Below are 11,298 nucleotides of genomic sequence, written 5' to 3'. Positions count from 1 at the left end.
AAAAAAAAAGACTTGATGTCAAGACACTTTTCGCATTATAAATCGGTAAAAAGAGAAATATTGTCTACTCGATTAAAATTAAGATCGTATGTAATAGCATCGATTTTGTGTATATATGTGTTTTACGTATAGCTGGTGCACAAAAACATAGCGAGAAAAGTGAGGAAAAATTCTCACTGAGTAATTTAGTGTAATCTCGACTAAAATGATTTGAAGTGCTACGGCGATTGAGAATTCCTTCTTATTTATAATTTCAATGTCAGACAACAGGTGGATGGTTGTTTAGAATAAAGCTATTTATCTGTGCTCTGCCCATCAGGGGTGGTGGTGGTTGAAATCCGGTTTGTAAAGTTATAGGCCTTCAAACTTTCCACTGAACCATTGAAAACAGACAAAACTACTTCCGTTTTAGTGTATAAAACTTTATCCAAGAACAAAATACTGAAATGTTTAGACCTATATACCTTTTATGCGAATAAACAATGTCCATTATCTGAGACTTAAGGTCATCGTGTCGTTGTAACATAATACATCATGTACAAAATAATCTGCTATTCAGCGCTTGTAGCAATACTTACCTTTTTACAAAGTTTCCAACGCAGCTAGAGTAGTAAAACAAAATATTTCTCACTCTTTAAGATATAGGTATGTTGTAAAATATAAGGTTATTCTTTCATCGCTCCCTCTGGTGAGTAGTTCAAAAATTAAGGATCAAAACAAGTGGCCTGAGTAGTTTTCCCATAAATAACATTTTGTTCTTTTTTTCGTAGTTTCGCGCAAAGTTACACGAGGGCTATCTGCGTTAGCCGTTCTTAATTTAGCAGTGTAAGTCTAAAGGGAAGGCAGCTTAATCATCATCATCCACTGTCAACTGTTGGGCTATTATTTTACCAACGAATAGTGGGAGTGATTGTAATATTATAATGCCCCCACGGCTTTGAGGGCGAGCTTCTTTGGTGTGACAGGGATTCAAACTTACGACCCTCAGGTTCTAACTCGAGTGCCTTAACCAACCGGACATGTCGGGTCAAATAAAAGATAAAAATACAATTGCTATGTAGGTATTCCGACAATAACATTATTTAAAAACATCGAACAACAGCAGAGAAAGCGCTTTATATAACATTTTTCTTTTCAAATTTTAAATAAGAAAAAACAAAACAACAACTTTGCTCCACATCTGTCTGCTCAACAATAAGTTAGGGAGCTTATAAGTCTAAAATTGGGTTTCGATACCTGAGGGTTCTAATTTAGCAGTGTGAGACTAAAGAGAAGGCAGCTAGCCAATACTGTCGATACAATACATGTGATCACGTGTTGTTATTGATTATCTGACAACAGGGAATCTTGCCAACAGCTCTGCAGTGTAATTTATATTTTAAAACGCTTTATCGTGAGTTATTTTTTTTTGTGCACCACTCTTCCATGCTTGCTGTCTGTAGTATATCTAGTGAAGGAACACCACACTTTAACAGCACCTGTTTTAACAATCAAGTCAAAATAAAATCTACAGACACTGCGTTTATTGATTTGACTAATATGTCTTCTTATGGAATAGCATGAGCACCCATTTCATTCTCTAGTTGCTTGAGGTATGCAACAATTGAAAACTAGATGAACAGAAGGCTGACCATGGTCAACTCATATCTTTTTTACCACATTTCAAGATGGAAATTTTATTTGTTTATATAGCATACTGTTGTAATATAACTTGATGCACATATGTTTTATTGGATAGTTTTTGTGCCTCAATTAATCCATCTGGATGTCCTTAACATCAGCTCAAGAATGTTTAGCTTCAGAAAACCATTACATGTTCTTCTCTACAGCGATGAACTTTTGTTGCATCAAACTACATCAACAATGTCAAAAATTAGTCCTGATATATTCCATTACACCACAATTCTGTATCATCTGTAGTCGTCACGTGACTTACTAATTTATATATTCAAAATAATTTAATACACTGAACTTTCTGTTCCCTCTATGACAACATTCCTATACAGCTTTGTGCTTAAGAAGAAAAAAAAAACAGTTTGTTTGTTTGGAGTTAAGCACAAAGATACACAATGGACTTCTTGTGTTCTGTCTACCACGATTATCAAAACCCGATTTACTTTGCTACTAGTCCATAGACATACAGTTGTGTCACTGCGGAGGCAAGAAGAAACACACACACACGCCCACATATGTGTACACATATGATATTCAAAGCGCAAATTGAAATACGAAATCATTATTTAACAACCTACTCCGTGTAGATGAAGGTCAAAGTTACGGATTTCCCATTGGCTCATGCTAAATGTTCTAAAACATAAGGCGTCAAACAGGTTTGGTAGGCTGAATAGAAGAAGGATTTTGTTTCCCAGGGATTCGTCACGTGAATAAAATCGTAATTGCTAGAAAAACAACAACAATATCCTGAGGTTATAGACCCTATTTACACAGGATATTAAAATATGAACTATACTCTTACTGCAGAAAAGGAATATCGGTTTTATAGTAAGTGTTTACGTTTCATTTATCAGTTTTACACTGCTTTCTTTAATTCTTATTAATCAAATCCAGATATGAATAGTTTTAAGGAAAAGGATTTATTAACCAAGCATATTAACTACGTTATAGTTACTCTAATCGCTTCCAGGAGGTAACCACGTGACTATCTGGGTAGCTACAGGATAAGGTGTGTTACCTTTAATTCATATCTCTTGCTTCAGTGGCATCATTACGTGGCAGTTATAACGGGTAAGTTTATCATTACATTATAGCTATTTTTGAGTCTCGCTGAACTACATGTTATTTGTGGTAACTGTAAAATCTATTAAATTTCTGTGGGCAATTCGTTAGGCAAAAATCAATAATATGAAACTTTGTTTTTAATGTTTTGTCCACAATAGTCATATTATGAAGCCTGAATGTAATAACACTGGAATGATTTCATATGAATTAACACTGTATTTTACATTAATCTAATCACACCAAATATGCTCGCTTTTTCAGCTGTAATGACGTTATAATGTGACGATCAATATAACTATACGTTGGTAAAAAAGTAGCCCAAGAATTAGCAGTGGGAGGTGATGACTAGTTGCCTTCCCTCTAGTCTTACACTGCTGAGGTGGGGACGGCTAGCACAGACAGCCCTCGTGTAGCTTTGCGCGAAATTAAAAAAAAACAAGATTTCCGATTCTGATGTCATAACAAAATAATAAAAAAAAAATATGTTGGAAGTTGCTAGTTTGGTTAGGACAATAAAAGCATTTATCTTCAACCAATCGGAGCATCAGCATTTTTTAAAGTTTGTATGTTTGGAAGGAAGCAATTCGTTTTTAAAGTTTGGTTTTACCACCACACAGCGTTACGTCTACAGGTTTACGATGCTGAGTGTCGCGGGTTCGAATCCCCGTCACACCAAACATGCTCGCTTTTTCAGCCGTGGGGGCGTTATAACGTGACGGTCAATACCACTATTCGTTGGTAAAAGTAGCCCAAGAGTTGGCGGTGGGTGGCGATGACTAGCTGCCTTCCCTCTAGTCTTAAACTACTAAATTAGGGACGGCTAGTACAGATAGCCCTCGAGTTGCTTTGTGCGAAATTCAAAAACAAACAAACAAATCGGAATTTTGAGAAATGCGTGATGGCCGAAAGAACCCTCTGCATGTAAATTTACAAATCCAATTAAACAACATTAAGGAATATTCTCAAAAATACAAAATTAATACAAATGTTCCCGAAAATCAACTGGTAGTATTTACAAAAGAAATAAAACACGAAAAAGATCCACTTAAACTATATACGAAAACTACTTTAACCAAATTTCTAGGCTTAACCTATGACCCTAAATTAACCTGAGTAAACCACATAAATAACATGTACAAGTTATGCTAGGAGCTTAGCGGGTAAAAAGAAAACTATTGAGCTGTAACAGACAAAATGATCAAAATTTACAAAACATATACAAGATCAGTAACTGAACATGTATGACCAACATGAATATATATGCAGTAGTAAAACGTATCATCAAATTATAAACAATACAATACTCATTACTACATACATTGTATGAAATGGTACTCAGAACCACTTCATCACTATTGACTGAGAAACGTTACCCGATATACTTCTGTAATTCGCTAAATTATTTATGGCAAAATGGGCATGAACATGACTTACAGTGCGACTTAGATCACTTCTGCATGCTTAAAGATAGACTTAAATAGCTCTTGTGCATTAATAAGTACATTAGTAATATCACTTAATAAGCCACCATACACTAGCCAAAGAATTGGTTTGTTTTTTGAATTTCGCGCAAAGCCCTCACGGCTGAAAGGGCGAGCATGTTTGGTGCGACGGCGATTCAAACCCGCGACCCTCAGATTACGAGTCGAACGCCTTAACTCACCTGGCCATGCCGGGCCCTAGACAAAGAAACCGATATCAGTTTTCAGCTGCTAGTCATGCACTGATAGGGTATTTATGTGTCATGCTCTCGATGAGTGTGTAAGTTTTCTTATAGCAAAGCCACATCGGGCTATCTGCTTAGCCCACTGAGGGGAATCGAACACTTTTTCTTAACGTTGTATGTCCGTAAACTTACCGCTGTACCAGCGGGAGACCTCCCGATAAGTAAGTAAAACTAATAAAAGTGTGAAAACTCTTATAGAACTGCATGCCATGTGCAAAACTTTAGCAATAACAAATTAAAAAAAAACTTTTTAACATGAATGCTACTATAAATACTTTCATGAACATTGTCCTGAGAGAGGTCAAAGTAATTTCGTCATACTCTGACCCTTAGGTAGTAATTATAATAACATTCTCCATAAACCAGCTATTATTGTGACGTATTATAATTTATCCTGGACGAGTTTCCGATTTATTATGTTACGTAGTACGATTTCATAGACTCCCTGCATGGCCAGTGGCTCGGGCGCTCAACTCGTTATTTGAGTTAACCAGTTAGTTTTTATATAAAATCGCTACTTCAAGTCAGAGTGCGAATATAATCCACATATAAATGTGTTCTTAATTTTAATAGTTTCTCGTTTTTTTATTATCAGATAAAATAGTATATTTTTTAAATATATCTGTCATTAAAATCCATGATTCCAGATAATCCTTATTTAACAAAGTCCAACTATGAGGAGTCGTTTATGTCCATATTTATTTACAACTCTTGTCACAACGATATTATGTTTGAAGGAACCAGATACAACTGTGAGGTTAAAGCCAGGAGAAGTAAGTGATGGTAAGTAATAAAACTTATTATGAATTGTAGCTTTCTTTTCTAAAATAAGTGCGAATTACACTTGTAGTAAGAGCAGAGGTGAAGATTTTGTTTCTGATATAAATTCTGTTCGGTGTACTAACGAGCATGTGCCTTTTTCGAAGAAACTAATAAAGTTTATAAAAAGTTGAATCATCTCAATCCTTTCAAAACCGTGCATCATCCCACTTTCTCTGCAAGGTGTGTAATATTACTATGTAGTTATTTGTCTTCGTTGTGGTCAATCCAACGTAAAACTGTATATACTAAGGATAATAACAAAAATTGAGAGAAATTAAAATATTAGGCTTAGCTCAGTCTTTGGTTACACACATTTCGAAAGTTTCGTCATCAAACAAAATATACGAGAATAACAATGAAATCTTAATAAAATAGCATGTGCACTCTATGAATGTTCGTTTAGAAAGATGCTAATTTAGCCTTGCTTTCACTACAGTTTACGTAAATTTATTCTTCTGAACCTATCATAATCTGGCATGAACACAAATCAACGAAGTATTTTTTTCAAGCATTACTAATTAAAATATGAGCTAAATTAAAAACTAAAGTAATAAAGCTGTTATAATGATGATATAATTTAGTGAAATGTTCTCACAATAACCAATAATTATGTTTTCTATGATTTATCTAAAAAAAGGAATACGAGAAATAAACTGTTTTACTAATTAAGTGGCAAGTTTGTGGACTTACAACGTTACAAACTGGGTTCTGACACATATGGTAGGCAAAACACAGAGTTCTCACTGTGTAGTTTGTGATTAACTACACAAACAACAACTAACAAACAAGAAATTCATATAAAAGAAGCGGTTTGAGACTAATGTTTTCGCTTTATATTATATGACACTTTTCTTGTAAACAGTTTTTTTATTCTCACACAAAAACTTAAGTTTTGAGAAGAAGTATGTGTTGAATACAACTACTTTTATAATCTTAGAATCGTGTAGCCCTTGAAAATGTGAAATTAAGTGTTAATACAATAACTGTAACAGTAGTTATATTAAAATGTTAAATTAACAATAACAGACAAAATAAATTAGAGAACGAAGCCTTTGACGTTGCTTATGCACATCCAAGACATACTTACATTGCCGATGGTGATTTGTTTTTGTCCATTTATATATCTATGTATGTAAGCATGTAAAACTTGTGTATGTGTATGACCAAGTAAGTGTATAATATACCTCAGTAGCATTGTGTGTCATAACATTAAAAGTGCACTATTCTATAATGAAACATCCGAAAAATTACCTGTTCTATGCACGGGAAGCGAGTATTTATTTTAATATTACAAACTAACTGACGCAACTAATTAGGTACTAGCACGTGATTCCATCAGTTCAACTGGTTATTTGCTCCCTCTTTGTACACTTCATACCACCCCTCACTGCAAAGGAATATCTTTTTTCGTTTCTTTCTTTCTGCGCCTAATTTCATTTATTGTTCGATAATCTATCATTATTCAACCAATCATCAAACAACATAGCAATTGAAATTTCTGTGTTCAAAGACCAGAAATACATTTGTAAAAACTCCTTTTGATGACTGTCGAAAATGGGCTATGAAAAGAAAAAGCTAATTAAATATAGCACGTGCACACTAAATATTATGGACATTAATGATATGAAGACTAAAGTTTACATAACTTAATTAAGCATGTGTCTAACAGGAGGACGTCACATAATATTTGCATGTTAGAGTTATATGGATGAACAATATTTAGGTAATAATATTATATACATTTTTCTGAATCTCAGGAAAAACTTTGAGCAAGTCCGTCTTGACCTCTCTTAGAAGTGGCATTTCTTTCCCTGGAAATGTGGGTGACTCAACTCAAGCGTCTTGCACAACACCGAAAGACAAAAATGGAAAATGTAAAAATATTTCTGACTGCCCTAAAGTACTAGATAATCTAGCTAATGAATATCCTGCAATTTGTAAATGGATTGGTTTAACCCCAGTTGTTTGTTGTCCTGAAGAAACTCCAGATCCAAATACGTCGGAGAACGTTCCGGACCTTCACCTCCAAGGTGAGGAATTTTGAGTGGTTCATGATTTATTTTTAGTGGATATTTTAACCAAATAAAAACACGTTTGTTAAGATTGTTTCTTCTAAGAAACTTGTATAGTTTCAGTTAATCGTTTTGCCGTTAAACATTTTACATTCCATGTTAACTTGTCTGACATGTATTTCTCATCTATTTAATCTTGATGCAAAAGTTTTATTTTTGTATCAATACATTATTTTAACACCAATAGTATTTACGAAGAGGTGTTTAGAACTCTACTTTATTCACATGGATATATTCTGTTCAATGTGTGGAAGGTTACGTTAATAGCAATTTAAAATCAATAATATTTATTTTCCTATTTAGTAACATTTCTGAGTTGGGATAATCATTGTAAATGTTGTTAAGATATTCTTCAAGTCTGAGGTTTCCTTTTTGAAATATCAAAACATTTTTCCTTTCATTTTCTAGATGGCTCTGTTATTATTATTTTCTGTGTGGTACTTGTAATGAGGTTCTTGATTTTAATTCTTAGCTATTATAGTATTACGGTATATATGTCGACGCTGAGTTTCTTCACGATCAAGTCGATGTTGTATTTACCGTTTATTTTTTAGCCTCACGTTTTACCTTTTAGGATACTTTGATTATTTTTTAATTTCTTCTCTTTCTTAATGATTTGTTCGTTTTCGAATTTAGCAGTGTAAGACTAGAGGGAAGGCAGCTAGTCATCACCACCCACTGCCAACTCTTGGGCTACTTTTACCAACGAATAGTGGTATTGACCGTCACGTTATAACGCCCCCACGGCGTTATGAAAAAGCGAGCATGTTTGGTGTGACGGGGATTCGAACCCGCGACACTCAGGTTACGAGTCGCGTGCATTAACTACATGGTCATGTCGTATATAATATAAGAAAACAATGGAGCACAATATCGTACTAGTACAATGATGATAATAAAATTTAGAAATAAAACTGTGTATCTGTAAATTATTTGAGCTTTGTTTTACAATAACAGCTACAATTACTCTAAATGTTTTCAATATTTTTTTAGAAAGTGTCATAAAAGTAAAGTTCTATGTTTACTTCAGGTTGTGGTCTACGCAAAATCTTAAAAATAAGCACACCATTGGTGGCAAGACAACTACAACCATTCAGAAGAAAGCTATCCACATCTATTCTAGATCCGGAAGAGATAAGAGATGAGGTAGCTGTAGTCGGTGGACATGAGGTGGAACGTTATTCTTGGCCATGGATGGTAATTTTCTTTATCAATTCAGAAAGTGTTGTATTCGGTTAATAATTAGGTAAATATTTTGTAAATACCGTGAGATTTAGATACTTCGACATTGCATAAGACTTTATTATATAATTAAGAAGGTATGTTAAACACTGAATTTATGTACGAAATAACGAAGACAATTAAATTATAAGTCGAGAAATAGTGTCGTTCATACAGGAGACTCAGTCTTGTAGTAGCTGCTGACTGTATACATTATACTGATGGTATTAGTCAGGAATTTCCATTGCTTATCAGATATACTCATAGATTACATTTGAATCTAGTTCAAACACTACGGCGTGAGTTGAGTTTTGGAACTCGTGAAATTCTGACTTTGACTTCGTACATTACCATAAATTTTCACTACTATTTAATCGAAAAATACACTGTACGTGTGATGGTCATTCAGTTATTGTGGATGGTTGGATTTCGGCAGAGTGACTTGCTGACTTTTCTGTCATTAGTAGTTCAAAATTAAATACAATGTCAGATAGTCTTTTAATAGCTTTGCAAAAGATAAAATATAGGCTATTGTCGTTGTTTTGAATTAAGCACAAAGCTACTTAATAGGATAACTGTACTCTGCCCTCAACGGGTATCGAAACCCGGTTTTCAGCATTGTAAATCCACAGACATACCGCTGAGCCACTGGGTGGCAGGCTGTTGTCACCTGATCTAGAGTATTATTATACTGATTAATTGCCAGCTACCACGGTGCTATTATCTATCTGTTTCTTTGACAATATTTGCTTCTGGTCCCATACTATGGTAGTTCAAATCTTTTGTGATTATTAGCTAAGGTATGACCTGCCGGTATCGTATACAGATAACAGAAAAGTTATTACATAAAGAATTTTTAAATTATTAACAGATATTTTTAATTTTTATAGAATTTTATACCGAAACAACAATGAAAGTTCCAATCACGACAAGAAATGTGTTTCATTTCAAAACTTTGTGAATAGTGAAAAACATCTACTCATCAGTTACTTTTTACGGTATAATTTTTTTTCATTTCGTAGTATCGATTTAATTTTAATTTTACCACAGTGGAGATGCATGATAAGTTATACGACTGTTATTTTGAGTTTTATATATGGCGATCCTAAACCTCTTTATTAGGTATCAATATAACAGTCCTGTTAAGTTATTATCTTAATCACTTAGAAAAGGAAACAGATGAGGGCCAGTTTTGTTATGTTTTTATCTTACGTTCAGACAAAAGACCCGAGTCGTGTATAATTTCGAAACAATATCTCAACTTCAATAGCACGCGTTTAAACGGTTTCCTTGTTGACCTCACTTTAACTCTTCTACGATACTTGTCAAGAAGAATGCAACATATTAAACGCTAGAAGGAAATGGCTCGATATTTCTTAGAAGAGAAAGAACAGGGTGCTATATTTTAATTGAACAAGATATACAGTACTTTTGTTTAATTGTTTCCAGCGACTTGTATTGATATTTTATTTGTAAATTTTAGATCTATTTGTTTCACCTCATTTTATTTAGGTTTGAATGCTATAAAATAGTTTTTATTTAATGTGAATTTGTAGTGGTAATTTAAAACATGCATTTATATATCACATTTTAGGTTGGAATTTCGCGAAAGTCTACATTTTCTGAAAGATTTCTTTGCGGTGGTGCTCTTATATCGCCTAATTATGTCATCAGTGCTGCCCACTGTTTTAAGATATCAGACGAACCTGTGTAAGTAATAGCTTATTTTTGGTTACAAGCGTTTTGTTCGTTTTTGAACAATGCTACTCGAGGGCTATCTGTCCTAGCCGTCCCTAATTTAGCAGTGTAAGACTAGAGGGAATGCAGCTAGTCATCACCACCCACCGCCAACTCTTGGGCTACTCTTTTACCAACGAATAGTGAGATTGACCGTCGCATTATAACGCCCCCACGGCTGAAAGGCCGAGCATGTTTGGCGCGACAGGGATGCGAACCCGCGACCCTAAGATTACGAGTCGCACGCCTTAACACGCTTGGCCATGCCGGGCTGTGGTTACAAGCGATGTTAAGTTATCTCAAAATTACAAACATAAAAGGATATGGTTTTAACTGTTTTAGTATTTATGCGTAGCTAATAGGGAACAAAGAGTACAAGTTTGAAAAAAAGAGATCAATATTCTTTATTACTTCTTGAAATTGAATACCAAACAATCGCAACGTTACAATAAAACAGGGGTTCCCAACCGGTGGGTCGCGACCCCCTAGGGAGTCGCCAAGCCTTGGCAGGGGAGTCGCGTAGCTTTGTTAGAAGTAGCTTGGGATAACATTAATTTTATTTCATCAATTACATTTTCATGCTTTTACATTTTTTTTGTTTCGGTGCAAAGCAAAACGTGTGCTACCTTAGTTCAATGTCATTAGGTGATATTATGGGTGTATGTATGCGTGCCTGTGAGTGAATGTGCCTGTGTGAATGTGTATGTGTCTGCAACTGTATGTATGTGTGTACTAGTGAGTAGCGAGTATGTGAGTGCACGCGCATGTACGTATGCTTGTGTGTCTGTTTAGCTGTGATTAAGTGTGTGTGTGTGCTCGCTGTCGACACGTGAGTCACATGTCCGTTGCTGATTGGTGGATGACGAATCGCACGACTGGCCACGCTCCCTTCCCTCCCAATACTTACCCCATCATTACTCTACCTGCACCCCCCACAAGTAGTCAGTGTAAGATCTACAGTTGCCAAAGCGTTCATTATTC

General features: G+C 34.9%; 1 protein-coding gene across 5 annotated transcripts in view; it reads left to right on the top strand.

Annotated features, from left to right (window-relative positions):
* The first annotated feature begins 2,354 nt into the window (after positions 1-2,354).
* LOC143248876 (clotting factor B-like) overlaps positions 2,355-11,298 on the top strand; it is a 56,614-nt gene continuing 47,670 nt past the window's right edge. Inside the window, exons 1-5 of one of the 5 annotated variants that reach the window (XM_076497750.1) lie at positions 2,355-2,502; positions 2,645-2,745; positions 5,113-5,248; positions 7,045-7,317; positions 8,390-8,556. In XM_076497750.1, the coding sequence (XP_076353865.1) occupies positions 5,140-5,248; positions 7,045-7,317; positions 8,390-8,556 (549 nt within the window). In that variant the 5' untranslated portion in view covers positions 2,355-2,502; positions 2,645-2,745; positions 5,113-5,139. Of the gene's footprint in view, positions 2,503-2,523; positions 2,746-4,604; positions 4,627-5,112; positions 5,249-7,044; positions 7,318-8,389; positions 8,557-11,298 lie in introns of those variants that run through there. The other 4 variants (XM_076497749.1, XM_076497752.1, XM_076497753.1 and 1 more) reach the window with 4 other exon arrangements.

This window comes from Tachypleus tridentatus, chromosome 4 (genome assembly GCF_004210375.1).
Source record: "Tachypleus tridentatus isolate NWPU-2018 chromosome 4, ASM421037v1, whole genome shotgun sequence".
NCBI classification, from domain to species: Eukaryota; Metazoa; Arthropoda; class Merostomata; order Xiphosura; family Limulidae; genus Tachypleus; species Tachypleus tridentatus.
The sequence above is the reverse complement of the archived record's forward strand: the minus strand, read 5'-3'. Positions and strand labels throughout refer to the sequence as shown.